The sequence below is a fragment of the Mytilus galloprovincialis genome, chromosome 2, assembly GCF_965363235.1.
Source record: "Mytilus galloprovincialis chromosome 2, xbMytGall1.hap1.1, whole genome shotgun sequence".
NCBI lineage: Eukaryota > Metazoa > Mollusca > Bivalvia > Mytilida > Mytilidae > Mytilus > Mytilus galloprovincialis.
Genome location: NC_134839.1, coordinates 109,422,051 through 109,445,129, shown reverse-complemented (window position 1 = coordinate 109,445,129; position 23,079 = coordinate 109,422,051). Strand labels below are relative to the sequence as shown.

The 23,079-nt window shown below is 33.1% G+C and overlaps 1 protein-coding gene across 1 annotated transcript in view; it reads right to left on the bottom strand.

The window, feature by feature from the left end:
- The window catches only part of LOC143065348 (uncharacterized), a 108,484-nt gene that overhangs the window by 73,408 nt on the left and 11,997 nt on the right, over positions 1-23,079 (bottom strand). The window contains exons 8-28 of the mRNA XM_076238877.1: positions 22,401-22,570; positions 21,540-21,707; positions 20,945-21,148; positions 20,473-20,515; positions 19,756-19,919; positions 18,627-18,803; positions 17,900-18,106; positions 17,442-17,484; positions 16,613-16,773; positions 14,946-15,008; positions 14,467-14,673; positions 14,014-14,224; positions 13,690-13,792; positions 12,874-13,027; positions 12,125-12,351; positions 10,723-10,879; positions 7,292-7,520; positions 3,057-3,282; positions 2,356-2,553; positions 1,601-1,910; positions 823-1,239 (exon numbers count right to left, since the gene is read on the bottom strand). Of these exons, the coding sequence (XP_076094992.1) occupies positions 823-1,239; positions 1,601-1,910; positions 2,356-2,553; positions 3,057-3,282; positions 7,292-7,520; positions 10,723-10,879; positions 12,125-12,351; positions 12,874-13,027; positions 13,690-13,792; positions 14,014-14,224; positions 14,467-14,673; positions 14,946-15,008; positions 16,613-16,773; positions 17,442-17,484; positions 17,900-18,106; positions 18,627-18,803; positions 19,756-19,919; positions 20,473-20,515; positions 20,945-21,148; positions 21,540-21,707; positions 22,401-22,570 (3,839 nt within the window). The remainder of the gene's footprint in view (positions 1-822; positions 1,240-1,600; positions 1,911-2,355; positions 2,554-3,056; positions 3,283-7,291; positions 7,521-10,722; positions 10,880-12,124; positions 12,352-12,873; positions 13,028-13,689; positions 13,793-14,013; positions 14,225-14,466; positions 14,674-14,945; positions 15,009-16,612; positions 16,774-17,441; positions 17,485-17,899; positions 18,107-18,626; positions 18,804-19,755; positions 19,920-20,472; positions 20,516-20,944; positions 21,149-21,539; positions 21,708-22,400; positions 22,571-23,079) is intronic.

Genomic DNA, 23,079 nt, shown 5'->3' with positions numbered 1-23,079 from the left:
ATTCAGTGGTTGTCGTTTCTTGCTGGGTTACATATTTGCTTTTAATTCAATCTTTTGTAGATTGTATGTTTAAATTGTTTTACATTTGTCATTTTAGGTCCTCTCATAGTTAACTATGTGGTATTGGCTTTGGTCATTGTTGAAGGCTGCCTTATCTATATTTATTAGTTTTTGTGTCATTAGGTCTCTTGATAAGAGTTGTCTCATTTACAATCTACAATCATACCACATCTTTGTATATCCTCATTTTTAACCTTTATACATTTGAATAACATATCTTATAGAAATAGGACACTTCATTTTGATAAATACCATTTCACTAAGTCAATTAAAATTTACATAATAATAATTAAAATATAACATTTGACATAACTTGTCTTAACTAACCATATTAACTTTGGTTTTCTTTGTCTATTAATATATAGTCCCTAGTGTGAACAGTGTATAACTTCCAATTTTCATTCACTTTCTCAATTTACTTTGTGATTTCTCATGCTTAAAATATTAAGAAAGGGGATGAAATTACATGCTTTAATACAAAATTTGGGTGCTGAATCTTCATGTTTTAAAAGTAGTGATTTGGTCCAGTTTAAAAAGGTCAAGAATTAGTATGTCTGTAGCTGTTAACAAAGAATTGTCAATATTTCTATATTATTTTCCAATAGTATTACACTATATTTTAAAATTCTTATTGAGACAGAGCAGGTGCAATTTTTTTAATATGAATTTATTGTCTAAAAGAAATGCACTATGAAATAACTGTGTTCCCAGACCATAAGCACTGTGGTAGTTTATTTTTAATTTTCTTAATCACCAACAAACCTGTTTCTGGTGTAGTAATATCAACAAGAACTCCTTCACTAGTTAATATACTTTCATATCCTAAAACATTTACAATCCTGAAGTTGAAATAATGCACTTTGTTATGGAGGAGATTCATATTTTCATATATGAATCGTTTGGACTTTCCGATTCCAAGTCTTTCATAGTGTTCAAACAATCTGGACCTAGACTTTGTATAGTGATGTCCCTCTATGGCTTCCATAAGTTCACATTCAGCCGTGCCAAAGTCATAATTAAAGCTCATACATTTACTGAGTGGGAGGTCTGCACAAGCTCTGGCACAATCTCCAGGAGAATATTTAATGGTGTTCTTTGCAGCTTTAGGTCCAATCAGTCTGCCAGTAACTGGTCCAGTAAACATTTCTGTCAACACCTTTCGATTGAAGGGATCATCACCTGTAATCAATTACAACCTACAATTTAACTATCGGAAAAAAATCAGTGCTGAAAATGTGCAGGATTTGGTACATTTAAAACTTAAAAAGTGACACAATTAAATATCCTTGCCTGAAATTGGAAAGAAGTTGGCTTTTTAGCATGAACCTTTTGTTTTTTGTGCTCTAGCATTTGTTATTTTTTAGGTTTTCAAATTGAAGAATTTATTACTGTTAGACCACTTTTTGAGCAGACAAAAAACCATATCAATATGAAACAATACTTAAAGACTTATTTCAACCCGATGATATTAACACCTTAATATATTGTTAAAGGTGAGAAACCTGCCATGAATTGAGATAATTTAGTAGCTGATACATACCTAAGTTGTCATTAATATCATGATCATCTAAATCAACATCATTCCACGCTACAGTCTGGTCTCCATAAATATCTTTTCCATAGCCAACTCCAACTAGAGCTTGTGTTACCTCTGAATCTTCATAAACAGTAACATAAGCTCGTAGTTCATCAGGGTTACTGGTTGACATGAATTCCTCCAGGAATCTTCCACCGGGAACAGTTACATCGTATGTAGACAGGGAACAGTAGGCCTCAGATTTCTGACCAGAGTTATTCTCAGCAATCATTGTAAAATATATAGGAACTCCAGTACCTTCATTCTTCAATTTCTAAACAAATTTTCAATTAGTTGACTTTAAAATGTCAGAACCACTTAATAATTAAAAAGAAGATTTTGAGTTTTTCTAAATTTAAATTCAGATAAGATAGCATCCCTAAAATAGATGTCTTCAAAACAGCCCTAAAATAGATGTCTCCAAAACAGCTTGATGCTTTTAACTCAATAAGAATTCAGCAGAAACTAAAATAACGCAAAAAGTACTGCATCAGTAAATGTTTTTCCTAGTTTATTTTTCGCAAATAGTATTTATTATCTAATAATTGCAAATAACAATAGAATAGTTTTAGAAGGCTTCAGCATTTTCCTGTCTCTTATTTTTTTTTTCCAAACGTCCAGTAATATGAGTAGTTAAAATGTTGATAGGAAAAGAAGACTTGGTACATTTATTTACAATTAGGCAAATCTGTATGTGTTTCTTATTATTATAAACTGACCTCTTTTACAATAGTAGATGGACCTCCAAGCTCAAATCTGTGTAATACATCTGATGTCCAGAGAACTGTCCCTATATTGAGATAGAGACGAACTTGACATCTATCATCCTCAGCCCGTATAGAGATCTGGAACTCTGATTCTGTGTAGTCTAGGAATGGTGTTTGTGACACTGTACAGGATGGTGTTGATCTCTTGGCCTGTAAATAAAAGATGAAAGTTGTTGACATTCTTTAGTTATAAAATTTCCTAGACTAATATCTGATACAAAGTAAATGAATGAATTTTTCAATGTTTTTTTTTCAATTAATACAGCTGCATTTAAATATTATTATCTTCATAGCAAGAACTTTTCGTAGATTCCTAGCAGAGAAAGAGCAGTTTAGCACACATAAACACTTATAAGAAAAGATCTTTTTTTTTCGGCAAGAGTATACATCATTTCATATAGCTATCAGTATACACACACACACACACACATGTAAGATTTAAAAGTTTCTCCCAAACTGGACTAATTATAAAACATAACTGGAACCTGCTTCAATCAATGATACACCATAATATAAACTTAAATCATGAGTGGCTCCACTTTAATGCGCTGTTCTTGCTTATGTCAGAATTTTTTTTATAAAAGAAAACAAAAAAAGTCTTTACTTCTTACTTACTATAATGTGAATGAATCTCTACATAAATGTAAACTAACCATGTTATCAGGATCATCTGTGAAAGATGAGACTTCTGGTGCTGTGGCATCTGGTTGACCAGAACGATTATCAAATATCTTTTTACGTATCATAGCAGATCTATATCTCCAAAGTACTGCTCTAAACAGTGTCTTGGTAAAACTAGTAAACTTTAAATCAATCTCCAAGGTGACCCTGCCAGACAGCTGAAGTTGAAGTGGTATAAGTTCCAAATACATGGATAACCTACACAATAAAATATATTAATACAGCATTAATTGGGAAGGGTTTGTCAATTCACAATACCACATCAGTTTGAAGATAGGTATTGAAAATGGGTTTTTCTCATTATTGAAAGACATTTTATGGGCTATAATTGCTTACTACCACTTCATATTAACTCAAATGCATAGTTGTCTCATTGGCAACCAAGCTCACCTACTCATTCTTATGTTGTAATTGTGAACTAGATATGTCGAAACAACACGAATGGCCCGTCTCAAAAAGTTGAATAATCTTCAATTTCAATAACACATGTGGACACAAACTTGATGGTAGTCTCACATATCAAAAACAAGAGGCTGTCACAACAACAGCAAACCGGATTTATTAATATTTATTTGTGTCCTGGCAATATCACAAGAGCATTACTGATGAATGGTGAAAGTGAAAATTGTCAATATCAAATTTGACCTCCATTTTGTCATCAGTATCAACATATTAAAATTTGAAAAGTTTAGATTGAATGGTTCATGAGTAAATGCAACAACGTGAATGGAAACGCCATTTTACAATCTTTCAAGAACCATAACGCCTGAACGGTAAAAGTCAAAATCGTCATTATTGAACTTGACCTCTATTTTGTCATCAGTAACAACATATAAAAATTTCAAAAGCTTTGGTTGAATGGTTCATGAGAAAATGCACGGACACGACTGGAAACACCATTTTTCAATCTTTCAAGAACCATAACTCCTGAACGGTAAAAGTCAAAATCGTCATTATTTAACTTGACCTCTATTTTGTCATCAGTTACAACATATTAAAATTTGGGAAGCTTTGGTAGAACAGTTCATGCGTAAATGCACGGACACAACTGGAAACTCCATTTTTCAATCTTTCAAGAACCATAACTCCTGAACGGTACAGGTCAAAATCGTCATTATTTAATTTGACCTCCATTTTGTCATCAGTAACAACATATTAAAATTTGGGAAGCTTTGATAGAACAGTTCATGCGTAAATGCACGGACACGACTGAAAACTCCATTTTTCAATCTTTCAAGAACCATAACTCCTGAACGGTAAAAGTCAAAATCGCCATTATTGAAATTGACCTTCATTTAGTTGTCAGTAACAACATATTAAAATTTTAAAAGCTTTGGCTGAACGGTTCATGAGTTAATGCACGGACATCATTTGATTGCCGCCCGCCCGGCCCCCCGACTGCCCGGCCGCCCGACCGCCGTACATCCCCAAATCAATAACCGACATTTTGGTCATCACAACTGGAAACTCCATTTTTCAATCTTTCAAGAACCATAACTCCTGAACGGTAAAGGTCAAAATCGTCATTATTTAACTTGACCTCCATTTTGTCATCAGTAACAACATATTAAAATTTGGGAAGCTTTGATAGAACAGTTCATGCGTAAATGCACGGACACGACTGAAAACTCCATTTTTCAATCTTTCAAGAACCATAACTCCTGAACGGTAAAAGTCAAAATCGCCATTATTGAACTTGACCTTCATTTAGTTGTCAGTAACAACATATTAAAATTTTAAAAGCTTTGGCTGAACGGTTCATGAGTTAATGCACGGACAACATTTGATTGCCGCCCTCCCGACCGCCGGACTGCCCCGCCCCCGACTGCCATACATCCCCAAATCAATAACCGACATTTTTGTCACAAAAATCTGGTTAACCAGCTCAAAATCTGAAGGCGTATAGAAAAAAGTCTGCATAACTGTGATTTTAAACAATTTGCAAAGTAGTAAACCTTTAATTTTGGCAAAAAACAGCGGAGCCGAATTTAACTTAAACTTGATCTGTAACTTATCGTGATTAACTCACATACCAAAAACCAGCTCAAATCTGAAGGCGTATAGAATAAAGTCTGTATAACTGTGATTTTCAACAATTTGCAAAAACCTTTAATTTTGGCAAAAAACAGCAGAGCCGAATTAAACTTAAACTTGATCTGTAACTTATCGTGGTTAACTTACATACCAAAAATCAGCCCAATATCTAAAGGTGTTTAGAAAGAAAGTCCGTATAACTGTGACTTCCAACAATTTATCAAAGTCCAAAGCCAGTAATTTCGGTATAAAATTAGCCAAGCAGAACAAAGCTTGAACTTGATCTGTAACTCATTATGGGTAACCGACATACCAAAAAATCAGTCCAATATCTGAAGGCGTTTAGAAAAAAAACTCTGTTTCATTGCGGGGCCATAAATAAAAAATCATTTTCAGAAAATTCAAAACCTAGATGAATTCATTTTTTTAATAGATTTTCAGTTGAAGTTCAATGTGTCAAAGTTGTATGCAAAATTTAATTAAAATTTTGTGGCATCTTTATTTACTGTTCCTTAACCTTAATTGAATTTCAAAAGTAACTTGAGGCTCTCAAGAGCCTGTTTCACTCACCATTGTCTATGGACATTTCAAACAAAGGACACTCTCCAACATTGAAGACGAGAAGAGACCATGACAAAACTCTTTATTTTGCTGAAGATTACAAAAATTGTCAAAATAATTGTCAAAAACTGGCTACAATTGGCAATTACTCCTAAAGGGGTCAATTGACCATTTTGGTCATGTTTGACTTATTTGTAGATCTTACTTTGCTGAACAATTTTGCTGTTTACGGTTTATCTCTATCTATTGTAATATTCAAGATAATAACCAAAAACTGTAAAATTTCAATTAAATTACCAATTTTGGGGCAGCAACCCATCAACAGGTTGTCTGATGCATCTAAAAATTTCAGGGCTGTTAGGTTTTGAAAAATGAACATTTGCCCTAAATGCTTTAGATTTAGAGCTATAAGCCAAAAACTGCATTTTACCCCCATGTTCTACTTTTTGTTCTATTTTTAGCCATGGTAGTCATCTTGGTTGATGGGTGGGTCATTTTTTAAACTAGATACCCTAAGGATGATTTAGGCCAAGTTTGGTTTCATTTGGCCCAGTAGTTTCAGAGGAGAATATTTTTGTAAAAGTTAACGGACCAAGACGACGACGATTGACAATGGATGCCAAATGATGAGAAAAGCTCACTTGGCCCGTTTTGGGTCAGGTGAGCTAAAAAGCCAGATCATTATGTATTGTAATATACAGGAAAATGTTCGACAAAATAGGGGCTTGACAAGAAAACCTGCACATTTAGAAATCAAATGTAAAATGGACAGTAAAATGCCTGTTCTTTAATTATTAGGTGAATGGGCCATAATCCTAACTTTTCCTTTATTAAAATTTATAGATAAAAGCTAAAAACTTTGTAACTAGATTTGTTTTTAAATTTTAGTAGTGCATAGTACTAGCAGACGCCGGGTGTACTTATATTAAATTCCAGCGGTAAACAGGTTTACAATATAATTCCTATAAACTATTCTTTTACAGGTATAAACAATGAAGCATTAATAAAATTATTAATGCAATGACTTATTTCTTACTCTTAAAGACTACTTTAGAGATTTAGGTATATAACGACAACAACAAAAATATTTCCTTCTGCGGTCATGTGATCAGACTTAAATATTTCCTTACTTAGCCACTTTCAGGACATATAATAGGTTGAAATATAATTTCAGGTATATGCATATTTGTGCCAGACACCTGACAACTTTCTTCTGTTGGCATAGTAAATTCCAGGTTGTAAAAATTATTAAATGGTATTTGTTCCAGTTATTACAATATGTATAAACAAGTAGAAAGGGATTTTAACTTCGTTACGTGGGGTATAATTAATAGAAAATTAAGAAGATGTGATATGATGGCAAGAGACCAATAGACATGGCTGTAAGCAACTATAGGTTACTGTATGGTTTTCTGCAATAAGGTAAAAATAAAGCTGCAAAATGGACAGATGTATTTTGTTTGCTGTCTTATAGATTAATGCAGTTCTAAGCTATAGAGTCAAGCTTGTTGTTTTCTATATGTTGCATTGGAAATCATACCACAAGTCCTTATTTAAATATCTTTATATTAAAAAACAATACTGTTAACTTTTATAATTCATACATACTAACCCAACATCTAATGGAAATTTGCTGAATCCTACTTCAGCTGTTGTAGGGAACCTAAGTTCCATCACATAACCATCTAGTCTAAGCTCTCCACATAAAGGACCAAAACAGATACCAATTGACCCCCAAGCATGCACACCACCATATGGTGTTATACCAGCAAATGCTTTCATTGCCATAATCTTGGCACCAACTTCAAATTTCATCCCATAGTATGCACCACATCCAAATTCTGTAAATTAATTACCAGATAACTCATTGAAATACATTGTAAAAATAAAATAAAAGAAATGTTGCAAAAAGAAAAAAACAATATGTTTTTAGGATGTTTTCACTTTGTAGTCTCAAATATATTAAATCATCATGGAATTCACAGAAATAACATATCATTTTTCATAGTACTTTAAATGATTTCCAAATTTCAACATTGACCCAAATAACCTCTGTTAGCACTCGTATTAACATTTATCTAATATCATGTTGATCAATTTTGAAGAGATGACTTCAAACTGCACCTTGAAACAAAATTCAATCTCCAGTCTTTCGCATAAATACAGTAACAATGACCAGATTAAGTTTCTGTAATTTACCATAGGCTGCATCATGTATTAGATAAGATACATGGTCTGTATTTTGATATGTGCCATAGCTACAAAATTTGTAAATCAAAGCGCTGTAAGCGCTGAGGGCAGTTAACCAAAAACCAAGGCAAACATAATTATGAAAACTCTGGCAATGTTGCTTCAATTTTTTTTCAAATTTAAAAGAACAAACATTAAACATTCATATATTGTACAATTAATTATTAAGGCAAATAATTTATATGTTATCAAGGTTTCCAAAGCAACGCATATATCAATGTAAATTTTTAATGGTGAGTCTGCAGTGGTACAAGTTCGCAATGATTGCAGTTGTTCTAGTTGGTAGTTAACTTTGGTATTAGTTGACTGTTAGTAGTACAAGTTGACTTAGTACGAGCTTGTAATAGTATGAATGGACTTGCTTCCCTGGCAAGAAAACTGAGTTTGTGTTCTATAGTACAAAAGTTATGAGACACAAATCAGACAAATGTTCACTACCACAGGGATTTTTCATCAGATTTATTATATTGTCCCATACTTGAATATATATGGTTTAGGGGAGGGAATTCATCTGTTTCCAAGTTATCAAACAGGAGGGGGTAGGGTGACCACAGGGACTCTCCCTATATTTCATTTGATTTGTTATATAGTCCCATACATGAGTATGTATGGTTTAGGGGTGGGGTTTACGACCATTTCCAAGTTCTCAAACAGGAGGAGGTGGTGTGACCCCAGGGACTCCCCCTATATCTCGTTTGATTAGTTATATTGTCCCATACATGAATAAATATATTTAAGGGGTTGGGATCTCATCCATTTTCAAATTATCAAACAGGAGGGGTAGGGTGACCACAGGGACTTCCCCTATATTTCATTTGATTTGTTACATAGTTCCATACAGGAGTATATATGGTTTAGGGGTGGGGATCCCGACCGTTTCAAAGTTCTCAAACAGGACAATGTACAGTGACACCAGAAACTCCCCCTATATTTCATTTGATTTGTTATATTGTCCCATACATGAATATATATGGTTTAGGGGTGGGATGTCAACCATTTTCACATTCTCAAACAGGAGTGGTGGGGTGACCCCCAGGGACTCCCCCTGTATTTCATTTGATTAGTTATATTGTCCCATACATGTATAAATATGGTTTAGGGTTGGGGATCTTAACTGTTTCCAAGTTCTCAAACAGGAGGGGTGGGGTGACCCTAGGGAGTTCCCCTATATTTCATTTGATTAGTTATATAGTCCCATACATGAATATATATGGTTTAGGGGTGGGGATATCATCCGTTTCAAAGTTATCAAACAGGAGGGGGTAGAGTGACCCAAAGGACTCCATCTATATATCATATGATTTGCTTACATTCAGGTATCATATAATCTAGTTGCACTATTTGTGAAAATAAAGTAAGAAACTTCCAGCTATTCTAACTGACCCTTCAAAATTGAGGGAAAAAAACCCTTGAAATTGCAGTAATTTGTTTACATCTTACATGCATTATCAACATTCATCACTAATAAAGAAAATTTATACTGTCACCAGGAACATATATATTGTTAAATATACTGTTACCAGCTGTCACATTGTATTGGATTTTGACATTAAAACTTGTCAAAAAGTTATTTTGAGTTTCTGTAAAAAATATTTTCTGTTTTTTTTTCTTTTACATATATCTTTTGGTTTACAATTCTAGTGTTTATATTTATTTACCATGCCAGGGACTTTCTATACTAACAGAAAGTCCCTGACCATGCATAGATGTATTTTGTCACCTGTCTGAATTTTTTTTTGTAGCTGATCGCCAAAACCCGGAATTACCCTTATCCGCTTCCAGAATCGGACCTGATATAGTAATTGTCTTCACAGCATCCATTGTTTTCCAATGTTGTTTTTGTCAGTCAGATAAGATTTATCAAAATTTACACATTACTTGTTGGTGATTTTCTGTATAAAGCTAGTGGTTGAACAAAATGAACATCGGCTGTCATGAATAATAAAGATGAAAATAAGTTTTATTTGGAGACTTCAGATGGTGAAAAGGTTTGCAAAGTTATTTCTTATTTTCTTTCAAGTGGAAGATCCGTTAGGCGTAGCCAGTAACCAAGTAAAAAGTCTGATTGCAAAAGTGGAAGGTCGCGGACCTCAGACCACCGCTAATTTGAACCCCTGCCTGAGCCTCCAAATTGAAATGATACGAAAATTTCGTCAAGTTCTAATTTGAAATTGCCACCAACACGGCAACAGCATGAACAGTTGAGCTTATTAATAGACTATTGACAAAGTTTACTACGTATTGATGACAAACAATATTCCTACGACTTTTGCCATTTTGGAAATCTAAACTACTTGTCTTTGGAGATTTTCAGCGATTAAATATTTTCTACAATTGTCCTTTGACATCTTAGCCATAAGCACAGGGGATAATAAACTACATAAGGATTCCTAATGTGCTCTACTTCCTATGTGCAACTTCAAAACTTTTGGGTGATTCGACGATCATTTAAGGTTTTTCTGGTCATATTTTTTGTATTCTAGAATAAAAAGTATGATAAAAGTGTTCAATTAGTTATAAATAACATAATAGCCAGCCAGATAATAACAGTGGCACATTTTTCAGCATTTATTGGGTAGAACCTAAATCTAGGGTGCTCGCATAAAGCAGCTTAACTGCTTAACAAAGTTGATGGATGGGTAAATAGTTTTTCAACACTAACCATGCTTTTAATTAAATTTGCAATACTCCTAAAGATTATCATTCTTACTTTAACTGTTCACAATTTATCAATCGTGAAATTTGTCCACTTTTCCTCAGTTACATTTTTAAGGTTACATATATCTAACTTACTAAGCACAAGGACCAATGGTCCAACAGGAATTGGTACAATATACTGGAAGAATTTAACATTCATTCTTGGGAATGATACATCTCCTTTTACTACAAAGTCTTCAGATTTAAACATATTACTTGGATCAGATAAAACCTTGCTGACAAATTCAGACAACTGAAAAATAAAAACAGCATGAAGTATAGAACATTAATTAATAAAAAATAAGTAGTTGGATTTAATTTCCAACAAGTTCTAGTTTTAGAGTTTAAAACTTGAAAGCAAACTCTGATTGGGTTGATATAACAACTTGACCTAAGAGCAGAAAACAGCCAAAGGCTACCAATGGGTCTTCAACACAGGGAGAAAAGCCAATCTAATTTAGGTTATGAAAGATAAACCTTAGTTGTCTAATTAATAAGCTATCTAATTGAGATTGCTAAGTAGCTTATTACAGTATATGATCCATTTCCATGCCTGATGTATTTCATAGTTCTTTGATATCTTCTGCTTGCTGATTACTTCAACGAACAGATGTTGGTTCATGCAAAATATTCCACTTAGATGATGAAAGAATAAAATTGAGGATGGAAATGGGGAATGTGCCAAAGAGACAACAACCCGACCATAGAAAAAAACAACAGCAGAAGGTCACCAACAGGTCTTCAATGTAGCGAGAAATTCCCGCACCCAGAGGCGTCCTTCAGCTGGCCCCTAAACAAATATATACTATCCTTGTTTTCAAAATTCCAATAGGGAACATACCTTTTATAATTGTATAAATAAACCAATTGTTCAAGACGTTTCGGCCATTGGCCTTCTTCAGTTGTTTATTATTCCTCTAAACTACATGGCTGACATTTCTTTTTTCAATCATTGAAAAGATGTTATATATCTATAACATCTTTTCAATGATTGAAAAAAGAAATGTCAGCCATGTAGTTTAGAGGAATAATAAACAACTGAAGAAGGCCAATGGCCGAAACGTCTTGAACAATTGGTTTATTTATACAATTATAAAATATATACTAGTTTAGTGATAATGAACGCCATACTAATTTCCAAATTGTACACAAGAAACTAAAATTAAAATAATACAAGACTAACAAAGGCCAGAGGCTCCTGACTTGGGACAGGCGCAAAAATGCGACGGGTTAAACATGTTTGTGAGATCTCAACCCTCCCCCTATACCTCTAGCCAATGCAAAGCTGTCTTAAACTTACATTAAGACTAGATTTTTTACTCCATGTTGAAAACCTCAGTTACTTTGAGATGGAGAACAGCAATGAAAGCATTGTTCTTTCACTTGTTTATGTTTATTTAATATGTGTGTAGAGGTTTTGTGTCATTAATTGATACACCATGCCCTTTTCTTGGATTATATATATGCAATGACATAAATCGACAGGTTATATGCTCACCAAAGCTATTGCCAAATCTTTTATCTGTCCAATAAGTTTAGCTACAACCAGAGGGTCCATATTTTTCAAATCTAGCATGGCTTTGATGTCTCCTATTGTCATGTTTGCCAGCTTCTGTCCAAGTAATTCTACGCCAGCATTAGAAAGTCCTTTACCAACAACAAATGCCTGGTCAGCACGTCCTACGATATCTGTTGCTGTGGACAGCATACTAACAACACCTTTACCTACAATGTTTTCAATTTATGTAGTTGATGTTACAGCATTCTTCAGGGAATTCAGTACAACAGGTAAAATTTCCACAATGAAGGGTAGCAACAAAAACCTCACATCAAGGTAAAATAATCTGGTCTTTTCTGACCATTGATAACGATATGTCTAAATAAAATTTCCGACATTAAATTATGCTCTGAACTCACATGAAATAAATGTTTTCATCCTAACCTCTGTAACTAATATTTCAGTAATTCTCCCTTCTGTCCATCAATTTCAGAGAATTGGGGTAAAATCAACAACAATTTAGGTCCATCATTCAAATTTTTTAATGAAAAAAAGATATGTCCACATATGGGAGAAAAGATATCCCAGTGAAATATTCAATTGATTATGTTTTCCATCATGATTTACAATGGCTCTTTTAAATTGGGAAGTTGAAATCAACATTACCACTTATCATAATGATTATTGTTAGACTATAGCATAGCCAATGTGGTAGGATTACCTTGATCTTTATATATAGCAATAATTACCTCCCTTCACCTCGACCCCTTTGTCATTAGACCACAGTACAGACAGTGTAGAAGGATTATCTTGTCCCAAGGCTTTCATAGTAGACTGTATTCCGGTAGTGGTATCTTTAACATCTAGGTTCTTTACTTGGAGGTTTTTCATTATTTCTTCAGTCTACAAGGAATTAAATCAAATTAATCATTCTATCAAAGTTTCATAATGCCTTAACATGACTTCATCTTGTCTAGGGGCTAGCAAGAATATAATGAACAGAACACAAAAAAATTTGTCCATAGTACACGGATACCCCACTTGCACTATCATTTTTCATGTTCAGTGGACCGTGAAGTTGGGGTAAAAAACCTAAATTTGGCATTAAAATAAGAAAGATCATATCACAGGGAACATGTGTACTCAGTTTCAAGTTGATTGGACTTCAACTTCATCAAAAACCACCTAGAGCAAAAACTATAACCAAAAACTTTGACCTGAACTTTGCATTATCATTTTCTATGTTCAGTGGACCGTGAAATTGGGGTCAAAACTTTAATTTGGTAATAAAATTAAAAAGATCATATCATGGAGAACATGTGTACAAAGTTTCAAGTTGATTGGATTTCTTAAATACTCTATTCTTAACAAACAACATTTAAAAATTTTGACAACTTGACATCATTTTATAAATTGGACCATTTTTAAAATCAGGAAACTTTCAAAAGCATGTACACAGAAAGTACAATTTTATAATCATCATAAAAATGTTAATTCACAGCTAATTTCATAGTTTCACACTTTTCCTAATGAAACATCATCTATAATTTATCTTAAGAACTTACTTCCAAATTTTTAACATCTGACATGTAGTCTTTGATTTCAGCTGATGATGCTCCTCTTTCCATTAGATTTCTTAGTCCAGTCTTTAGATCAGCAATATTTACTCTAATGCAAAAGACATGATGATTATTACATGTTCTCTTTACCAAACTCTGTTAATTTAAATTGTATGATGCCTACTACTTGGATCTAAATGTAGCACTTGAATTGAACTGGCCAACTTATAATGTAAATCAAGATGGTCACATGTTTAAAAGAAATATTTTCATCTGGTACTGTTTATTTTCTTTGATATAACTACACATTGTGATATAAACTGATCTTACCCATCAGCACTCCTCCTCTTCCTCCTCTTACCACTAGTACATGTAGGTCTAACTAAGGTTACTTCCTCTGCTAGAGTTAAGGTCTGACAGCCAATGTCCTTTATATAACAAGTCTTCAAGGACATAGTGACCTTGTACAGAGATGATGAGGATTCTATGACATCAACCATTAAATCAAATACATCATTTACTTTCTCTGATACAGAAGATCCTGAAGAAAAGAATATTTGTAGTTACAAACTGGGATTTATACACTGAATACTTAAAAAATTACTTTCAAATATTCAATGTCATTTTTATGTCTAGAAATTTGAAAGAGATTTTTCCTTTAAAGCTTATTTTTTACTTACCGGTATAATTTATGCTCTTTGTGAGTTTTCTTGAATAAATAATTTGAATTTGAATATATAGTCATGTCTTTACTATTAAAACATGTTTTTGGTATATAAATACCTGTTAAAGAATCAAGTCCACTTTTTGTCCATGACTTTCGTTCTATGTTCCCATCTATCACATCACACTGGGATATTTTCAGCATTGTTTCTACATTCCTGGCCCCTGAGATGAAGTTTGTGTCTACACAACACTCAATCCCTTGGCAATCACTGCTCATATGACATCCTGACAATGAAGTGATTGGTGACGGTACACTGCTACAACCTGATGTAAGATAAAAAGTAACGATCATAAAATCATATTGTAATATAAAACTAGAAGTCCTGCCAGAAAAGCTCACACCAAGTCATTGCAAAGTCCATGGATTTTACTGAAAGAAAACCACAAAAATTATTCTGAGCACTTTGGCAATCATACAAAACATCTAAATTTCATATATGCAGGTTTTAGACTTCCAATCCAGCTCAAAACCTGCAAGCTTACCGAGATATAGAATTTTCCTTACACATGTTTATTTAAATAATTAAGGTACTTACCATTCAGAAAGTCTCCAGTGTAAGGGGTACAATAAGATGGTTTCCAGAAATCAAATGCAAGACCTGTAAGCAAAAATTTAGTCATGTGCTAAGACTAAAGATATTAATTTACATGTTGAAACTCATAAGTTCAAATGGGCAATTGGGAACAGTATTTAGCTCTTCAGATATGTGAGACCCAAATTATAAAACTTAATATATGAAAATGAGACATTATAACAACCAATTAAATATTTTAAAATGGTTATGCCAGAATGACCAAAGTTATCTCCCTTTTATATCAAAGTTTTACAAATCTACTCAACACTTTGATGAAAACTTGTACATTTTAACTGATCTCTCTGATTCAGTGTAATCACATATATACAGTAAAGTTGTCCAGTACAGTTGTTTATGATTGTTGTGAACATAAGACAGGAGGTCTATATACAAATAAGTGAAGGATTAGACAATTTTTGAGAATGCCAGTGAATTTTTCACTGAATCAAATAGCCATAGCCTTCTCATTCACATACTGAAGCATTATGGGATAACCGATAAAACAAATCAGTGGATAGACAACTTCCTCAGTGATAGAATACAGTCAGTAGTTGTGGAGGGTGAAACATCGACCTACATACCTGTAGAGTCTGGCGTACCACAAGGATCCGTCCTTGGAACTAGCCTATTTTTGTTTTATATAAATGAAAATGCCCAAGGGGATTCAATCAACCGTATGACTGTTTGCTTATCTCATAATCTCATCCAGATGCCGCAAACTTACAAAAGGACCTTGACTGACTGGCTGTATGGGAAACAACATGGCTTATGAAGTTCCATCCAGACAAATGTAATCATAATGTAATCACCATCTCCAAGAAGCAAACTCCATCAAAGTACAATTACACACTTCATGGCCATAACCTTGAACATGTAACATCAGCAAAATACCTGGAATGCACTACTTCATCAGATCTTAAATGGAAAAAACCTATAAGCTCCATCTGCTCCAAAGCCAACAACACCATTAGCTTCTTAAAAAGGAATGTTAACATCTCAAACAAGTCAATTAAAGAAAAAGCATATATGTCCCTTGTCAGGCCTACTTTATAATATGCTAGTGCAGTATGGGACCCATACCAACAAAACGACATCCACAGATTGGACATGGTGCAAAGAATGGCAGCAAGGTATGTTACTAACATATATCACAACACCTCATCTGTTAGTAGCATGCTTAAATGGTCTACCCTACAAGAACGAAGGAAACATAGCCACTTAATAATGATGTATAAGCTACAAAACAACTTTGTCAAAGTCGATACATCCAGTAAGCTAATATCGAATGAACGCCCTTCCAGAAATAACAACGAACAGGCATTAAGAATACCATCATGTAAAACAACTGAACGGAAGGAGTCGTTCTATCCAAGAACAATCAGAGAGTGGAACACCTTGCCCAACTCTACTGTCTCGGCTCGGAGTCCTGAATCTTTCAAGGCTCAGCTTCGTCATTAGATTTAAATGACATGTTTTTAAATTGCACCCATTCTTTTTGTTTATTAAATTTCAAAATTATTGTATGTGCTCACTCCTAAATGTGGCAGAATAGTCAACCAGTTGACGATGGCCGCTTAACTGAAGAAGAAGAACACCATATGAATGTAGACATCATTTTAAGTACTTACCACCCAGAGGTTGAGTCTGATTGCAGACCTCATACTTCAGATGAACATTATTTAATATAGAGTATTCTGTAAGACATGTATTGTTGTTTGCCTCAAAACATAGTTTTATCTCAGCATCAACAGAGAATTTACTCTCAGATGGGATGTTGTAGATAGTAAAACTGAAATAAAAGCACAGAACATTTATTAAAATCTCCTTCCAAAATGCTGATCATCATGAATATTGAAATTGTTGATTAATATTTTTATTATATTTTTTTACTCAAACATATCCAGCTTCTGCACAATGATGCAATTACCTCCTGATTTATTCTCAAAGGGTCTTCTGGTAAGACTTTTGGGAACCACTATGTCAACTATAATGTCAGTAGCTATCATCATATGTATTACCTTGTATACATTATTATACAGCAAGGTTTAATTTTGTTTGTCATAAAGAAAGCTTGAAAAAATATCAAAGATAAAACAAGAACTATAAGTGAAACCATGGCATGGCAAATTTGACTATCTTCAATTTAAAATGTTAGATCATGATTGTAATTCTGTATGCTCATTCAATGGTAGTAATTCATAATAATTCATTTTAGATCAACTCAAGACTACACCTTTTAAATATACCTGGAAAGGGAAAAAAACTCCCTAATCTTCACTCTACAAAGTTACTTTATAAAAAAAGAAAAAGAGTGAGATGCATAAAACTTCCCAGAAACTGACAGTGTAAAGAACAAGAATACTTGTGACAAGTACATCAGCCTAAATTTCTCTTGATTCAAAGGCATTATTGTCATATGATAGTTTTAAAGTTCCAATGTATTTTTTTACAATTTACCTTAATGAGAACACACCATGAAGTCTTACATTCTGTATTTTTCCTGTAAAGAAAATAATTACTTCAATTTGAATGTAATCAAATACCAACATATAAGTTAAGTCATTTGGTTAAGAGGTTTATAGTAAATGCACTCCTACATGTATATATAGCTTAGAGTATCTTGTTTGCTAGCACCATTTAAATTTCTGAGTCAACGTGTTATTCTAGAGTTAAGCAGATCTAGAGTACATTCCTATCTCATTAACATTTTATTGTCTTAGCTATACATGAAATATCACCCATAACACATTTTGAACAATGAAAAAGTGATTAAAATTTGAATCTAACATTTAAATACTTCATTCTTAAATCTATCATGATTCAGGTGAGATTTAATTCTGATCGGTTTCTAATGATACTTTTTAAATTCTTTGTGGATGGTGGTTAAAATTCCTTCAATACTATATATATCTTACCCCACTGATAGTTAAGCATTTGGAATTCGTAATGCCAATCTTCTATAGACACCTTGAGCATGTATGAGCAAGTATCCAGATGTATGGTTGATTTTAACGATCGACGGAGAATATTGTTATATACACAGCAGGAGAACTGTGAACAGGATGACATGTGACATGCAATATCTCCTGATAAAGATGGTAAGGTGATCACACTAGGACATTCTGAAAATAAATATTGAAACATCACTAGCAATGTATTTTACTCTATACTTTATGTGAGCTGTAGCCATAAAGCAAAATCAGTACTTTAAGTATTAATTAGGATCTATCCCTCTTTTTTCCCTCTAGATTTTGTAAGAGTTAATTCCCTTTAAAAAACACAATTGTTTTCTCAAATGAATAGCTGAAGTTAAAATTTCATAACACAAATCAAAATTTCAAAAAAATAGCCATAAATAATAATTCAATAGTTACAATTTGCAACTTGCAACAAATTATAATTGGTATATTCTGATAAACGCACAAACAATAGTTCATCACTTGAAGCATTGGCATTGTTTTTGCAATCACCATCAGGCCCGTAGCAAGGAATTTCCAAGGGGGGGGGGGGGGGGGGGGGGGGGGGAGGGGGGGGGGTTCGTTGGACTCACAAACTCGACAGGTATGACCAGTTCATTACAATAAAGAGTTAGTGGATTTCTTATTCCTTATATGTGAACAATTGCCAATTTATATAATTTACCATTAATCCAACCATTTACTGCATCTTTGTAAGGTGACACTGTAAGACTACAGCTATCAGAATATCCCATATAGTCTGACAAACCAAGCTCTGTAATCAATCTATCTGATGTGATATCTGTTATAACCGAGTTTACAGTCAAACCTCTATCACTTAACCAGTTAGTCAGTGAGAAATCTGAAAAAAAAAGTTTACAGTCAAACCTCTATTACTCAATCATTTAGGTCAGAGGGAAATCTGAAAATACAATGCCATCAGTTATAATTGAGTTTACAGTCAAATCTCTATCACTCAACCAGTAAGTCAAAGTGAAATCTAAAAATACAATGCCATCACTCAACACACGATGGGAAAGGGGGAGTTTGTTTTTTTTATCTCTGCCTATATGAAGGTATATAAATATGTGCCACTGAAATGGGTCCCTTTTTTGACATATCAAATATATCAATGGGTTATAATTTCACCAAGGTAATATGTTAAAGGGTCAATAATTTTCATCTTTCGATTAGATTTTTGTATAAATCATTTGTAAATGCTGTTTTATCGTTTTTTAAAAACCAAGTCAAGATGTAAAAAGATTAATATGGTTTAACTAAGAAATATATGAATGGGTTGTGATTTTGCCATGAAATATGTTTATGGGTCAGGATTTCACAAGACTACAATATATGAATTGGGGTGTTTTTGAAATCCCAGCTGCACATCTGTAACCAAAAAAAAAACATATTGAGACCACCAGTGACTCAACCATTTAGTCAGTAAAAAATCCTAAAATACAATGCCATCTGTCATTACTGAAATAATCGTGAAAAACCTCTATAACAAAACCAGTTAGTGATTGCTAAATCTAAAAGTACAGTGCAGTGATATCACTACTATATCAAATGGATTTTCAACTGTGGAATAAGCAATTGTTTTGACTTTAATTTGCATGTGGGATTTACTTTGAATTGAATAATTGTGGGATTCGAACCTTAGCTTTTAGATTATTTGATTATACAATAACTTATAAAGTATCAATGGTTCACTGACATTATAATGATGCAGGAGTCCAGGACTATGAGGTAAAACTTAACATGACCAGTTCTCATACTAGTTACACCATACTGAAGACAAACAGTTTACTTACCAGGATTCAAGAAACCAGCAGATATGTCACATGATCCAAAGCTGATCATGTTACTGGTCAGTAATGAGACTTGATAATCACATGGGGTTTTATCAGTGTAACAGACAGACAGACTCAAATCTACTAGATAGTGGTGATCATCTTCTACTTTTTGTACTGAATACCTATCAATTAAAGCATAAAAATGTTACTTTCATATAAAAAAATATTTGAAGAAACCTTTTTGACATATTAAAACATATTAAGGCACAAAACTAGTTGGTAAGCCACATGTGGTGTACAATTAGAAAATACAACAATCTTACATTGTAGACATATGAGTATCATTTTCAAATTTATTAATCAGTCAATAACCTTTTCTGCAACATTTAAAAACAAAATTTAAAAAAATATGTTTTTATGACCTGTTATTTCTTTTTTGCTTTTATGAAATGTCAAAATGTTAACTTTAAAATATAAAACTGTATTGTATTTCTATAACATTAAGTAACCTAAAATAAAAGAGTACCTGAAAGATATCTCATTTTTTACAGGTTTTTGATTCTTTCTGACTGAAATGATTTCTAAATGTTTGTGGAGTATGGTTTGTGTTTTCTTATATACACAGAAAAGTGGAATGAAATCAAACTAGGTTGGTAAGAAAAAAACAGCCACTACTTCAGAAAAACATGAGTGTATAACTATATATCAAACATCAATTCTAACTGTAGTACTTACATCATATTTATTATCCCAGAAAGTGAGAAAGTATCTCTGTTTCCTGAAAAAGAACACAATTCTACAGTTAGTTAAACTGTCCTAAACTTGCAGTGAGGTGAGAGTTTTTTGTTTGCTCAATGTTGAAGGCCTCAATGTGACTTTGAGATGAGGAACAGTGATACAAACACTGTTCCATCCCTTTTGTGGTTTTTTTTTTTTTTTTAAATAAAATCTTAACCTGACACTGAACTAACAAAAGGAAACACAGACCAGAAAACATAATGGCCATACATTATTGTAAGGTGTCATAAAAATTCTGAGTCAAAGAAAAAGAAAACTAAAAACTGTAAAATCTAATCATTACACATAAAATTACTAAGATATTTATTTCTTTTTTAGGAGTTTTGACGATTTGAACAGTTCTTAAAACCTACAAATAACTGATCATTTCACAAACAAATGGTAATTTATATATTCTAACAAATACTACCATAATTGAGATCTGTTAGTTTTGTTTTTGTTTGGAGATTTCCTATCTGTAGATGCATTGTATTCCTACAGTCTTCTATCTGTAATGCCACTGGTATTGTTTTATTGACCTTTGGTAAAGTAACACAACATATCACACCATCACAAGCTGAAGTCACAGAACAAATCATCCAGCTTGGTAAAACTGGCAGAACCAAACTACAACCTACAAAAAATATTATCTCAAGGATACACATACAAACAATTATTAAATTCATTTGTTAAACATGCAATTTTTGGCAGCCAAAGGTTTTGATAATCACAATGAACAAAGGGGTTGAAAACAACAGTAGGAACAAAGTCTGTCAAAAAAATATTGACACTTTTCTTCTTTTCAAGGTGTTTTAAGAAACTTTATCACAACTTGTCCTAAAAAAATTATTTGTTTGACTGACATAGAACATGAAATAGCTCTACTTGAAAGTATAGCCCTGGATTACCTTAACACAATGCACTGTCCTATTCTAAGGTGTATGTCATGAAGGTATTACCTTAAACAACTGATGTACAACAACAAAAAACTTGAATCAACCAGCCAAATCATAAAATAGTTTTACCTGCTTTGTGGTCAATATCAAAATCTGAGAAAATTTCAGAACAAGTTTGGTCTGTGACAAATTTTCTAATTCCCCACTCCTGCAATAAATATTCAACAGACCACTGTGGTAGTAGGTCCATGTTCACTGGTAGACTGTTGCTAGATAGCCATGATTCAAACTCAAATCCTGTAAGGTAAAAAAAATATCATTCTAGATGTACAGGATCCATACATGTACAGTAGTTGTTGTTTGTTTATGTGGTTCATAAGTGTTTCTCGTTTCTCATTTTTTATATAGATAAGAACGTTGGTTTTCACATTTGAATGGTTTTACACTAGTAATTTTTGGGACCCTTTATAGCTTGCCTATGCTCTGTGTTGAAGACTGTACATTGACCTATAAGGGTTTACTTTTATAAATTGTGGCTTGGATGGAGAGTTGTCTAATTGGTACTCATACCACTTCTTCCTATATCTATATGAAATGCACAATATCAAATATACAATATAAACATCAGTTTGTATATTTACAATTTAACACTGAAGATTTTTTTTTTTATCTAATTAGGGATCAGGAATAGAGTAACTTAGCTGTATTTGGCAAACTTTAATGAATTGTTGGTCCTCAATGCTCTTCAACTTGATTCTTAATTATTTGACCTTTTAAACATTTTTTTATCTAACATTCCTGATGTCTTTTGTAGATGAAATACTCCTCTGGCACAAATATATAATATCAATCCTGGTATCTAAGATGAGTTTATTCAGAATATTTTTTATAAGGAGAAAACCATTACCACCCCCTTTTGAAGTTGGTCATTCCATTATTCATGTTAATTATATTACTAAAAGTTAAGCTATCCTTGTGTGCATTAATTACCTGGAACTGGGAAATCACGTTTCCATTCACATGCAGATTTTGGAAGTTTATGACCTTTGAAAATCTGTACCGAATGATAACATGGTACAGAAACATCAGCATCTAAACAAACACTCATTGTCATATCTATCATGATGTTACCCTCTGTCTCTAGATCATACAAGGTCAATCTGAAATAGATACAATGTAAACACTATCTATCATGATGTTACCCTCTGTCTCTAGATCATACAAGGTCAATCTGAAATAGATACAATGTAAACACTATCTATCATGATGTTACCCTCTGTCTCTAGATCATACAATGTCAATCTGAAATAGATACAATGTAAACACTATCTATCATGATGTTACCCTCTGTCTCTAGATCATACAAGGTCAATCTGAAATAGATACAATGTAAACACTATCTATCATGACGTTACCCTCTGTCTCTAGATCATCCAATGTCAATCTGAAAAAATTACAATGTAAACACTATCTATCATGATGCTACCCTCTGTCTCTAGATCATACAATGTCAATTTAAAATAAACAAAAATTACTGTTGACACATAAATATGTTTTGTTCTTTTTTTTTTTTTTTTTTAGTTTTATGCAAAAAATACCCTCATTTTTGTTTTGGCATAAAGAGAAACTAAAGTATCTGTTCAATTATCTCACCGGACTCTACTGGTAC